This window comes from Theropithecus gelada, chromosome 1 (genome assembly GCF_003255815.1).
Source record: "Theropithecus gelada isolate Dixy chromosome 1, Tgel_1.0, whole genome shotgun sequence".
NCBI lineage: Eukaryota > Metazoa > Chordata > Mammalia > Primates > Cercopithecidae > Theropithecus > Theropithecus gelada.
This window is the reverse complement of record NC_037668.1, coordinates 194,694,304-194,708,679: the sequence shown is the minus strand read 5'-3', so window position 1 is coordinate 194,708,679 and position 14,376 is coordinate 194,694,304. Positions and strand designations below refer to the sequence as shown.

Here is a 14,376-nt window from a genome sequence, read left to right as displayed (position 1 = left end):
AGTGACTTTATTTAAGTACAGAGTTAGAATTACACAACTATGAAACTGAAGCCAGATAATAGGAGAAAATGACTTACATTTTGAAACTGTAAAAGTAACATAATTAGCAAAAATCTTGGGTGAATTGTTTTCCTCATATATCATAGTAGAGAATCATTAGATCCTGTCAAATATTAAATACAGTTTTCCAGTATGATACTCCAACTTAACAATGCTTCTCAGGAGATTGTGCGCCAATTTTAGAGATTTGTTGAAGCGTGAATAATAATTTTTGTTGTAGAAAAAAATCATCTGAAGTTCATAATTCTTTGTTTTACTTTGATTTCTTTATATTCTGTGATATTCATATAAAACTAAATTTAATACCATGATTTGTGTGATACACAAAAGAAAGGACGCATTTGTGAGACTTACAACCTGGCTAGTCTGGCATGGTTTAACTCTCCAGCCAGAGCAGGCTCTTCACCCAGCATGCCCACGCACCAGCCCTCTTCTGAGGATTCTACTGCCTCATGACCTTTCAGTGCAGCTCTGTACCTGTGGTCAAGAGGGCACTGGGGAGGATTTTCTGCTCACTAATTAGTTTATGATTTGCTTTGAACCATGTGTTCCAGCTATTTTGGGGAAATGTTCAGCAGTAGTTTGGAGGGAAAGGAAAGAGCCAGAGTAGCCATGTATAAAAAAAGACAGCGCAAATTTTGATTTTCGATCTTGCATTTGTTGTACATTTTTTCTCAGATTTTGTGGCACCAAAAGTAGCTAAGATACTCTCTGATAGAGAACAATAATTTGGAATATTAGCGACAGAAGAAGAAACAGAAAAGGCAGCCATGTATACAAGGTGTTGCAAGAGCCAGAAAAAAAAAAAAAAAGGAGGGTGCTCAGAACAGCCAAAAGCTTCAAGGAGGACATAGAAAATCAGCAAGGGGAAAAGATCACACAGCTGGCCATGCGTCCTTATGTTTTGTGGAGGAGGAGGGTCAGGGCAGAGTTCTCTTCAAACTCCTCAGCAGCCTCTGCTATACTTCTATCAACAGTTTCTGAATGACTTTGCCTCAGGCAGGAGTGCTGTGGAAGTATTGTTTTGGAATATAGATTGTTGAGAAAAATCATTTTGAAGCAGGAAGTGATTTCTATTAATGTATAAATATGTGCCTGTATAAATCCTTGTGCATATCTCTGTATATCTATCTTTAACATCACCTATATCTAGAGTTCCCTTCACTAAACTACCCAAGAGAGTGACAGAAAAGGAAAAATGTTAACTATGAATGTGGGGCTGAAATAGTAACCAGAAAACATATAAATAAATAAGTAAATGAATACAGAAAGCATATTAATTATAAGCCATCAGTCTAACTTCTCTGGATATATCCTTTTGCTTAGTTCGGGTGTTTAGCAACATGGTAGTGTTTCACATAGCCCCCAAATAAATAAACAACTAAATCAACTGAGGTGTGGAGGTCAACCCAAAATGTAAAACAAATAGTAACAAATAAACCTAACCGTATAACAAATGAATAACCAAGCCACAATGAAGAGGTTGGGGAAGAACACAGTTATCCTAAGTAACTTTGGGAAACAGATTTTGAGTATATGGTATAAGACTAAGCACAAAAAGGATGTAGCACACATGTGCTCTAGCTAATAAACTTGGTTTGCACTGTGGTATGTTTTAGCAGTTCTGAAGCTACTCTATGTGTTTTGCAGGGATTGAACAAATATGAAAATATGTTGTGGACAATGAGAGTCAGATTTCCCCCGTCAGAAAAAAGAGTTACAAATAAGGAAGAAGAGAAATCTAGGTTAAGAAAAAACAAACAAACAAACAAAAAACAACAAAAAAAACTATGGTATTGGATTCAAATTGGAGATATCAGTATGAACTCATGGTCTTTAACAGGTGATAGATAATAAGTAGATTGGATAGACAGATAGATGATAGCTAGATAGATAGATAGATGACAGATAGAAAGAAATACAGACATGTGCATGTGTATGTATGTATATACATATATTTCCTAGCTTTCTCTGGGGAAAGGCCTAGAAGCAATGACACTTAATAGAATTAACATAAAAAGCACCAAGATTTTAGTTTCTAAATAATACTGTTCAGTAAAAGAAACCAGGGTTCCTTGGAAAAACGGATGATTCCAGGGCTGGGTCAAAGAAAGGACAGGAAGAATCTATAATATTCTGTGGTGCCAGGGTTTAAGGAAGTGCTGAAAACTGATAGAGATATATTGAGAAGATATGTAAACCAACTTGAAGAAATTCCCAATGGCTAAATTGGGACAATTTGAACAAAAAGGAAGGAAGAAAAGGAGAGAGGTGAGAAGAGGAGAAGGGAGGAGGGGAGAAAAAAGTAGAAAGAATGAATTCTATAGAACATCACCATTTGTCAAACACCACTGTAATAACTGTTGCAGGCAAGAATCATATTGGATATAAAAATTAATGAACAAAAGTATGACAAAAAACAGGATATTTGCATTTTCTCAAAGTATATCTCCACAAGGTATTTACTCATTGCAAGGAGAAAAAGAGTAACAACAGTTTAGAAATCAAAGTTGCCACCTTAACCATGGCATCGAAGTTACTGTCACCAGTAATGAGACATATCAGTATCTGACATCTCCTAATATGAAGGTACTAAGAAGGGGGCAAGATCCCTTTCATGGTATCCTTGCCAAAAATAAATATCTTGAATTAATCATGAGAAAACATCAGACAAAACAAACTGAGGGACTCATTGAAAGTTTCAAGGTCATGAAAGACAAAGAAAGATTGAGAAACAATTCCAGATTAGATGAGGCTAAGAACACATGGCAACTAAATGAATCCTGTACAAGAAAAAGAACATTAGTGGGACAACCGGTAAAATTTGAATAAGGTATGACTGTAGATTAACTTAATAGCATTGTATCAATGTTTTTATTTTTGGGTTTTGATCATTGTACTATGCTTAAATAAGATGTAACATTTGGAAAAGCTCTGCAAAGGGTAGGCTGAAAAAAACACTGCTATTTTGTATGTTTTTATGAGTTGAATTATTTCAAGATAAAATAAATATGAAAAAATGAAAACATAATGCTAATTAAAAAATAAATCCAAGCGCTTAGAATATAGAAAAATGGGCAGTGATACCCTAATTTTAGGTGGAGAAAATTAGAACTTCAGCAATAATCCAAACTTCAGATAATCCTTCATTAATCAATACTACATCCAAATGAGGAAATACAAACTTTAAGAAAGCCACCTTAAGATAAAACAGTTTTTTCTACTGTTTCTTCCTTCTCCTTATGTAGTTTTACACTCTTCAGAACTCAGCCATTTCTTCCTGGAATGTGCAATGTCACCTTTAATTTTTTTTTTTTTTTCTGAGACAAAGTCTTGCTTTTGTCACCCAGGTTGGAGTACAATGACACGATCTTGGCTCACTGCAGCCTCTGCCTCCCAGGTTCAAGTGATTCTCCTGCCTTAGCCTCCCAAGTAGTGGGGATTACAGGCATCTGCCACCACGCCTGGCTAATTTTTGTATTTTTAGTAGAGATGGGGTTTCACCATGTTGGCCAGGTTGGTCTCGAACTCCTGACCTCAGGTGATCCACCCACCTTGGCCTCCCAAAGTGTTGGGATTACAGGTGTGGGCCACCACGCCCAACCTGTCACCTTTCATTCTTATGAGAGCTCAGTGCTCTTGTCTTTCCCTGTCCTCACTAGCCGAAGTTTGAGCTCCTTACCTTGCTAATTGATGCCTATAATTAGAGCTTCATTTATTTAACTACTGCTATTTATTCTTTTTATTAAACAAGTAAATATCCTTGCATATGATCAAACATTTTGCCTTAATATTAATGTACATCTCATTGTGAAGACATTTATTGAATAATAGTAATCATTATTTTTTTACAAAGGAAGTGTAAGAAAGAGCCTTAGCGTGTTGTGTGCTTGAAATGGAGGATGGAAGTAATAAAGGAGAAGAAAAAAGAAGAATCCAGGACCCTTTGAGGAGAATTTTTTTTTTCTAAAATAGTGGCTCTCAAAGTGTTTTCCAACAGGATATTGGGTGGAATTGTCCAGCTGCTAAAATAATGGGTCTGTTTTCACAGATCACTGGAGACAAAAAAATAGGGCAAATAGAATCGCTTCTTTTCAGTTTGCCTTAGGCTTTGCTCTTTGGAAAAACAGAAAGCACTTGTAAGTAGCCAAAGGTGCTTAGTGTAATGCTTTGCTCTTTTGTGGATAGTGTCCTTATGGCTATGATTCTATTATTTCACATTGTTTACATACAGCAGAGTCATATTTTCTGCTGGTAAGAATTCTGTGTGTTTGGGGGAATGAAATCAGTTAGTGCTCTGTGGCTCTTTCTTTATACAGAGCATCACATCTTCTGGTTACCTGCCTGAACAACTTTGAGAACCACCACTCTACTAAAGAGNTTGCCTTGTACCACTACTCACAGGTCACTGCCACCCAGCACAAGCCATCTAGACCCCAACTACCAACAAACAAATCCTCAGAAAAGCCTGCTCTTATTGTAGCACTCTCATGCTGAAAAACCTCTAATTATTCTCTTTACCTGAAAAAAATAAATTACAGATGTAGTGGCTCTGCATCCGAGAGTTTTCTATAATCTGGACCAAATCTGCCATTTTAATTTTAACTTCTGTTTCCTGCATGATGATCAACTGTAGCGCTTTCCAGTTCCTGTCTTTAGTTCCGCTTTGATCACGCCACCCCTCTCTCTTCTGCAGAGCCCCTTTCTCTTCTATTACAATCTACCTTTACATTCCCAGATATCTCACTCCAACATGAAGTGATCTCTCCCTATTCAGAATTTATGTAATATTGTAATTTGCACCCCTCAGTTTTCACTTTTAAATTCTTAATATTGCAAATTACCTTTTATCATATATATCTTCTTTTCAACTATGCTGTAAACTCATTGAGGGCCATTCAGCTGACTAATATATACTAGATGCTGGCATCTCATGTGCCAAACATTGTGCCAGGCTCTGGAGATACACTGGCAAACACAACCAACAAAATCAAGACACCCACTGTCATGGAGCTTATAGTTGTAGGAAAAACAGATGCCAAATAAACAAGTGTAAATAATTAGACCAATAATTTCAGAAGTGAAAACAGCTGTCAAGAAAAAAGGTTGGGAGCGTGTAACATTGATATCTCTTTTTTGGACTTTCAAAACAAGGCTCGATGATTGATTCATTCATCGAAAGATTATATTTTGTTGTTGTTTTTTTATTATAGAGACGGGTTTTCGCCATGTTGGCCAGGCTGGTCTTGAACTCCTGACCTCAAGTGATCCACTCACCTTAGCCTCCCAAAGTGCTAGGATTACAGATGTGAGCCATTATGCCTGGCCCATTGACTGATTGATTTGTAGAAACTCAGCAATTTGGTGGCATTATCCTAAAGGAAGAGAAAGGAGGCCCTGAAACAAATATTAACATAGGCCCATCCACTGTGACCATCACACGTGCATATCATTATTTCTGTTTCGCTAATTGTTCAGAAATGTCTTCAATCAGAAAACATGCTTTGACATACATATTATCATTTATCTATTAACAAAGAAACTCCCTGTAGCTTAGAAGATCATTCACATCTAGCAAAATGTTGTATCCAATTCTACATCATGACACAGAGAGGCAGGTTTAGTGCAAAAGGCTCATTTCAGAACCACTGATGTATCTGTAATTCTTGCCACCGCATTTCCAGTGTTGTCTTTCCAGCTCCATTATGAGGCCAAAGAAAATATATAACACAAACACGGACGCTGGAGCTGTGGCCATCATGCCCCAGTTTGGGGAGGGGTGGGGGAAGAAACAATCTGTTAAATCAGCTGTTTTGTATCAGCAAAGTAACAGATTGCTTAACTATTTTCTTTGTAAACAATTGAACAGGAAACTCCTTATTATGCAAGTACTAAAACTATTAGCTTCATGAACTCAGTCAACTGGTAAACTCAAACAGCCAATGTTATAAAGAACAAACACCAAAAGTAATAGTAGTACAGAATTTGTCAGTTAAGCCAATGGTTTGCACTGAAACTCTGTAGACAACTCTGATACTGCCATGCCCTGTTCTTACTGCCTACAATTATAGTGAGCTCACAAAGTAGCAATCACTTGTTCCTTGTTTCCTCAGATAAACTTTAGGTCCCTATGGTTTGCTAAAGGCTGGCAGATAATAAGTATTCAATAATATGTCTTAAGGCATTTTAACACTCTAGATGCTCTGAATTCTAATTTCAAAAGGATTGGCTTTAAAATAGAAGTTAGAAGAACCAAGACTATCTTGTCAGGGATGTATTTTCAGAGTGGCAGACTTTTCAACGCCTTTCTATTCATGGCACTTCTTGAATCTCTGGCAGAACCAGCCGGCCCTTTTCACAGTGTCAAATGAAGGAATGTCTTTGATTGCTTCCAGGTGTTCCTCAGCACCACCGGAGGGGGATGGGTGATCAGCCGAATCTTTGACTCAGGCTACCCATGGGACATGGTGTTCACGACACGATTTCAGAACATGTTGAGAAATTCTCTCCCAACTCCAATTGTGACTTGGTTGATGATGCGAAAGATAAACAACTGGCTCAATCACGCAAATTACGGCTTAATACCAGAAGAGAGGTAAATATAATGTGATTGCCAAGGGCTTTCAGGAAGGAGGCGCCTCGGCCTTTCCAGCAGTCTGTATAAGCCAGGCAGTACCATAGCAACATGACTGAATGTGTTGGAACACTTGATACAAAGTTGCTCGATAATAACAGCTAACTGTTCTTAAGTGCTCAGAAAGTGAAATTATGTATTTCACCTTGTTAGCAACACTTTAAGTATTACTATAATAATCCTTTTATTATGGAGAAACTGAAACAGCAAAATTTAGCCATTTACCCAAGCTCGCTGAGTAGTAAGTGAACTCTGTGACCTTGCAAGTTACTTGAGCCTCAGCTGTAGCAAAAAGAGAATGATTTGTCTATGACTTTGTTGACAAAAGAAACACACTTGCCTAGTCTCACTGTGTGGGAAAAACCGAATCCCACAGTTGCCTCTCACCATCTCTCTAATGGTGGAGCCTTCTTCCCTTTGTCAAGATTGACCTTGGCCCCAAAAATGGTTCAGCTTATACAAGATCAACTCACAAAGTGTTTGTCTTGTGATTCCAAAGGTATAGCCAGAAAAAGATAATTCTGCCCTTGTTCCTTTAAATACATGCATGTTTCCCTTATGCAGCTGCTTCCTAGGAAGAGACTAGAGCTTTCAGAAGTTCTCATCTAATCTAGAAGTCCCTGGTTTCCCTTGTAGCCCTTCAGCTCTCAACCCTCTCTAGAATGACAATGATAGATGAATGCTAAAAATCAGCAAGAGAAACAGAAGTTAGAAAAGGTGCTGGCTTCCTCCTCAGGCTTACAAACTCTAGTAAATGGCAAGCATATTTTATAATCCTTCTTGAACATTCATGAATCCCCTTCCACTGAAGTAACATCTCCCAAGACTTGCAGCAATCCTTGTCCAACCAAGGAGAGAGCCCCAGAATGAGAGAGGAAGGTAAAGAGAAGGGAGAGCTGGCTGCATTGTTCACTGACAGGTCTCCTCCCTGTCCATGTTTTTGTTTAGGACTCAGCTGAAAGAGTTTGTACTAAATGATGAGCTCCCAGGCCGCATCATCACTGGGAAAGTGTTCATCAGGCCAAGCATAAAAGAGGTAAAGGAAAACTCTGTCACGTTTAACAACACTTCAAAGGAAGAGCCTATCGATATCATTGTCTTTGCCACTGGATACACATTTGCTTTCCCCTTTCTTGATGAGTCTGTAGTGAAAGTTGAAGATGGCCAGGCCTCACTGTACAAGTATATCTTCCCTGCACATCTGCAAAAGCCAACCCTGGCCATTATTGGCCTCATCAAACCCTTGGGCTCCATGATACCTACAGGAGAAACACAAGCTCGTTGGGCTGTTCGAGTCCTGAAAGGTAAGTGGAAGAAATAGCAGGGCATGTGTTTTTGGTTTGCCATGTGATTCTGGATACTGGAAATGTTGAGACTATTATCCAGCTTCTATTTAAAATAACAGAATCTTTAAAAGCAGGATGTATTCTATTGTTTGCTGAATTATACCGTCATAATGATGTGTTCCATTACCAGCATAAATGGTATATCAGGGTCAAAAATATAGGCTGTATCTAAGTCTACTGTTATATTTTTTCCTTTTATTTTTAAGAGACAGAGTCTCACTATCTTGTCCAGACTAGTGTGCAGTGGCTATTCATAGGCATGATCATAGATTACTGCACCATCAAAGTCCTGGTCTCAAGCAATCCTCCTGCCTCAGCCTCCTGAGTATCTGAGACTACCGACATGCACACTGCACCCAGCTGCCTGTTATTTTGAATAAAGCAAAATGACAGGTAACAGTTCTGTCAGTTGACTGAATCAACTGGTTCAATTAAAATTTTTAAACTCAAGCAACTGAATGACAAAATTCAGCCAAACTAGTTGTGAGATTCTGCTATGTCAAATAACTAGTGAGATGACCAAATGCTTATCTTTTCAGCTGATGGCTTTATTACCAGGAGTCCCAAGCAGTCAGCTCAGGCTGCTAACATTTTTGCCAGAAGGATCAATGAGTAGCTGGTACTGGACATGAAAGGAGAGCCATAGTAAAGCATCCTTATCCATAAGTCAACAGCTAGACCTAAACTTAAGTTGCATTTTGGGTTTTCATTTTAATCCTACAGGTGTAAATAAGTTACCACCACCGAGTGTCATGATAGAGGAAATTAATGCAAGGAGAGAAAACAAGCCCAGTTGGTAAGTTAACTACTTATGCACCCTTTTTAAATTATAACTGAAATTTGTAAAAAAAAAAACAAACAAAAAAAATGTAGAAGAGAGATGAAAGTTACATTGGAGAAAAAAAGAAGCATCTGAGACTTAGAAGAAAAATACTAGGAGAGCCTATTTAAGAAGAGAGAAGGGAAAGGGGAATTTAGAATTTTTAATATCCCCAAAGTCATCACTTCAGCCCATAGTTTTCTAGCATCACATAGAGTTTGGATTCCAATCCAAGTACTACATAATTAACCCTAATCTACCAGGTACATTATTCCATGCCTTATCCATAATCAGCAGGCAAGCAGTTGTACCTATTTACTCTGACACTAGAAGTGTCTGCTCATTCATTCATTCATTGAACAAGTCTTTATCCGTTCTATTGTTGCTTTTGCTTTCCATTTTTAATTGGCTGGAAAAAAGGAAGAAGAAAAATAAAATTTTGTGATATGTGGAAAATCACATGAAATGGAAACCTTATTGGCCGTAAGTAAGATTTTATTAGAACACAGCCATGTTTATTAATGTACATATTGTCAATGGCTGTTTTTGTGTTACAGTACCAAAGTTGTTTAGCAGTTGAGATAGAAACTGTAATGTGGCTCTCAAAGCCTGAGGCATTTACTGTCTGGCCTTTTTCAGAATAAAGTTTATTGACCACTTCTCTGTGGGAAAGGTTTTCGCTTGTGCTGTGCTCTGTGGCTACCACTCAAGGCCGGAGACAATGGAAGGCTGATGGCCAGCAAAGTAGAGTCTTTGCCCTCCCCTCTCACTCTCAATCCAACCAAAACATTTCGATTGTACCCATTTTGTTTTATATGTTCTTCTGTTTCTGCATTTGATATACATTTTCACTTGAAATAAAGGTTCTGTGGCAAAAAAAAAAAAAAGCAAGTTTTAAAATCATTGCATCTAAGGAACTTATTATCACTCTCTTATTCATATATATTCCCAAACTTCAAGGGTCGATCTATCCTTGTCAAAGTACCAAATTCCAAAACAATAATAGCATTTTAGATGTCTCTTCTTTATCAACCTGGGATATGATGTGATCTTCATTATGGAACTCCAGTGTAATAGATAACTAATTAGAACTTCTATACAATGAAAATCTTGTCATGCATGTCAGCAGACAATTTTAGGGGCCAGGTGCAGTGGCTCATGCCTGTAATCCCAGCACTTTGGGAGGCCAATGTAGGAGGATCATTTGAGCTCAGGACTTTGAGACCAGCCTGGACAACAGAGCAAGCCCCTATCCCTACAAAATAAAAGTTAGTTAGGCATGGTGGCTTATGCTTGTAGTCCCAGGAGGCTGAGCCAGGAGGATCGCTTGAGCTGAGGAGTTCAAGGTTGCAGTAAGCTATGGTCATGCCACTGCACTCCAGCTTAGGTGACAGAGCAAGACCTTGTCTCAAAAAAAAAAAAAAAGAAAGAAAGAAAAACGAAATTAAAAGAAAAATTAATTAATTAATTAAAGCCTAATACCAGCATTTCAGGGAATTTTACCCTATGGATTTTTGTGGCTTTTCACATTATACAAATCACTAGATTTGTTATTTCTGAATAATGGAATTTTATAAAGATTTAGAAATTTTAAAATGTATTTTCCTCTAGAAATTGCTAATTATTTCACAAAAGAACTAAGATGTATTATGAGCATTCAGAACACCCATTAAAAGCCATATGTATAAAGTATCTTTTGAAGGGACTCATCTTGATTTAAGAAACAGAAGGCGACCATTAGATAGCTAGGGAAATAAAGGGGAAAATGCAGAAACCATCCCAAATTCTGCAGCAGTATTTGTTTGCTTTGGGCACTTGTACTTGTTCTAAGATTACCATTATTAATTTTTTTGTCTTCACCTTTTTCCCCAATTTTCCTTTTATAAAGGTTTGGCTTGTGCTACTGCAAGGCTTTACAATCAGATTATATCACATACATAGATGAACTCCTGACCTATATCAATGCAAAACCCAAGCTGTTCTCTATGCTCCTAACGGATCCACACCTGGCTCTGACCGTCTTCTTTGGCCCATGCTCACCATACCAGTTCCGCTTGACTGGCCCAGGAAAATGGGAAGGAGCCAGAAATGCCATCATGACCCAGTGGGACCGAACATTCAAGGTCACCAAAGGTCGAGTTGTACAAGAGTCTCCATCTCCCTTTGAAAGTTTTCTTAAACTCTTTAGCTTTCTGGCTTTGCTTGTGGCTATTTTTCTGATTGTGCTATAAGTGGAAGATTTCCTAAATGGCAGATGCACAGAGTAGATTTACAATGCTCCAATTCCTCTCTTACAGCAATATTGCCTTCACAGTTATAAACCATATTCACTAATAAAGGGCACCCTCTCGCTTCCCTGGCTGGCCCCAGGGCTACCACTGGTATTCCTGAGGCTCTCCCAGCTCCACTGTGTCTAACGCTAGAGAATGATAACTAAGATTTCTGTTCATTTGAAGGTTGTTGGAAAGTTACAGGTTCATTTTAGAAAGAAAGCTGTTCTTGACAGCACTCTGAGCCATCATACCTCTTTCCCATGTAAACTATTTTCACAGATCTAAACTAAAACCCCTTACTTCACAAATGATTGCGTTGTGTTGAAATGGTGCTCTTATAGTATTGGCTCATTAAAAGTAAAAAATAAACCTAGAAATTGATTGTTTCAAGTGATCTTTTGTTGTCTTATTAAAGGTTCATAAAACAGAGAAAAAGATGAGGATTCTATGAATAAAGCCCATAAAAGGATAGGGGGTTCAATGAGTTACATTGAGAGTTTCCCAAAGGACTGTACCTGCCTGAGACTGTTCATTCCTCCAGAACACTCTTTATAACAAAGCTGGTACTCCAGCTGGCCTCCCAAAGACCTCAGTCAGATTCCACAGAAAACCACCACCTCCGTGGGCTCTTAGAGCAAGCCTCCAGCAGCCGAAGGAAAAATTCCACCTGCTTAGATACTCCTTAGACTACCCTGCTGTAAGAGGCAAATTGAGCTGCCTCCTTTGAAAGAGTCAGTGAGAACCAGCCAAATTCAACTGGAATTCATTAGATAAAGAGCACAGCCAAGAAGCTTTTAACGGAGAGAAAGCAGGGAGAGGAAAAAAGGGAAAGAAAAAGAGGAACGAAAGCAAACATCATGTCAAAAGCAGCAGTTTTCAACCAAACTAGACCCAGCCTATCTCACAGTTACATCTGATGAAGATATGACTCATAACCAGGAAAGGCTTTGCTTCACTTCATCTTGTGGCTTATATGGAAAACCCTGTGGGTAAACCTCACCTCACAGAGAGGTCCACAGTTTGGATGCAGGGACAAGATTCAAAAACTGTGGAGTCAGGAAAGAGTGAGCTCTATGGGGCCTGTATAGATACGGATCACTTCTCCCCAACTTTGGTTGGCTCTGTCAACTCTTCAGTATTGTTCCATTTCTTACTTTTCCTCATGACCTATTTCACTCTTACCACAGAAACTCATGATGAAGAATTGCCCCTACTGTATACAATCTAGATTACTCCTAGAAATGCTTTTCCCTCCATTGAAACAAAGCTGATATTTTAACTTTCCTCATGAAGCTGACTGGGGGGGAAGTTTAGTGCCCAAGGTGAAACAGGGAAGGATAAACTCCCCAGGCCACAGTGGCAAATCATGACACAAGCGGCCACCTGAACCTGATCATATCTACTGCACTGGGAGACTGAATATACATATGGACAATGACCAGACTGTTTACAGCAATAGATTTCTAACCCACAACCCCTGCAGCAATCAGCTCAGAACAGTCAGGACTTGGTTAATGAGTGCCAGCTTCTCTACTTGTTGCCCCTGCTTCTAACTCAGGAGTGACCAAAGAAAGCCAAATAAGCTTCCCAAACCAGTCCCATGTGATCTCTTGCTTCTAGTTAACCCACCTCCACCTTCCCCTTGCCAACAACCACCAATGAGAGTACCTGAAGCCTTCCCTTTCTTTCACTATAAACACAAACACACACACACACACACACACACACATACACACACCAAACCTCCCCTGCTGCCTTTGAATCTGTGCCAAACATTAGTGGTGGTGCCAGCAAAAACAAAACACATATTATGTAAAGACTACAGCAGTAATTATAATGCTGCACATTTTATACTACTTTAAAATTAATAAAATGCCAACTGTTGTCTCACTTAATCCTCACAATAATTAGGTGATTGGGAAGACGACTGTACTACATACACAATTTGACAAGTAAGAAAACTCAGACAAGGAGATGTCAATTGATTTGTCCCAGATAACAGGTAAAATGTGGCTGAGTCAGAACACAAGACTCCAGAACATACATCATAGGCTCTTTACCATTTAAGCCCACAGTCTCCAATGTCCAAATGACTCCAGAAGCCTTAGTAGTGATATCGCAAAAGCCGTATTACAAGAATGTTACTCCATAAAAGTATCTGTAGGTCTCTCTCCCTTTCTCACTCTCCCTATGAGTGTGTGTGGACCTGTCTGCCTGTCAATTGTCAATAGTTCATGCCGTGCCTAGAATTTCATATCTTTCCCTTTATATATACCTTTCATTTCTGAATCCATGGGTTTGAATCTCCACATGCATCTTTTTCCCTGCTTATTCCTCCCTTTTTTTTTCCTGACTATGGCTGTGCTAGGACTACTCTAGGACTATATTATAGAACAGACTCAAAAGAAAGAAAGGTTTCTCATTTCTAGTCTAGAAATTATTCCATGCACACTACTGAAAAAAGTATCATTTTTTTCTGTTCAGAAAAGAGTGAATTCTCATAAACCTAGCAAAATAGGAAATATGTAAAACATTTTGACATTACTCTGTTTCTTGCACACTATTTAAATCAGAAGAGCTTCTGAGGCATTTCATCACCAAGAGTAATTTTACATTTTCTGAAATTATTTTTAATGTCTATTAATAGTACCCCCTGCTAGATCAGTCTTAAGTAAAATTACCTATCTTCTCATGTACCAATGCTCTGGGTCTTTCCACGTCCCGTCACTTGGAGATGCTTGGAGAACAAGCCCAGTGCTTAGGAGCAACGCCCCTGCCACTTACTAGCTGTGTGACCTTGAGCAAGTCACTTACTTTTCCTAAGCCACACTTTTCCCTTCTATAACATAGAAGTTATCTTCCGAACATTTATTTTGCCTCATAAGGGTGTTATGAGGATTAAATGGCATGATCCACATAAAGTACTTAGCATAAATACTGTACAAGGTATGTGTTCAATAAATGACAGCTATTATTACTATGTTACCTAAGCAAGATGTACGTTTTATCACCTGATTTATTTTTTCTAGGCCATAGACCTAGTTTCTCATAGGGCATTGACACCACAGTATGTCACAGGCCTCTCAAATGCAATATGCCCAAAATTAACCTCATTTCCCAACAGTCCTTATTTCCCCAACAGTCCTTACTTAACTACTGATGTCATCATCCTTATCCTCTGTAGGGAAATGAATAATTTCCATGAATAATTACACATTGACTAAGGACGATAATGAGGTTATC

The 14,376-nt window shown here is 38.5% G+C and overlaps 1 protein-coding gene across 1 annotated transcript in view; it reads left to right on the top strand.

Moving 5' to 3' along the window:
* Positions 1–11,520, top strand: part of LOC112633660 (dimethylaniline monooxygenase [N-oxide-forming] 1) — a 42,080-nt gene extending 30,560 nt beyond the window's left edge. The window contains exons 2-5 of the mRNA XM_025400498.1: positions 6,456–6,655; positions 7,643–7,998; positions 8,764–8,836; positions 10,749–11,520. Of these exons, the coding sequence (XP_025256283.1) occupies positions 6,456–6,655; positions 7,643–7,998; positions 8,764–8,836; positions 10,749–11,091 (972 nt within the window). The 3' untranslated portion in view covers positions 11,092–11,520. The remainder of the gene's footprint in view (positions 1–6,455; positions 6,656–7,642; positions 7,999–8,763; positions 8,837–10,748) is intronic.
* The last annotated feature ends 2,856 nt before the right edge of the window (positions 11,521–14,376 follow it).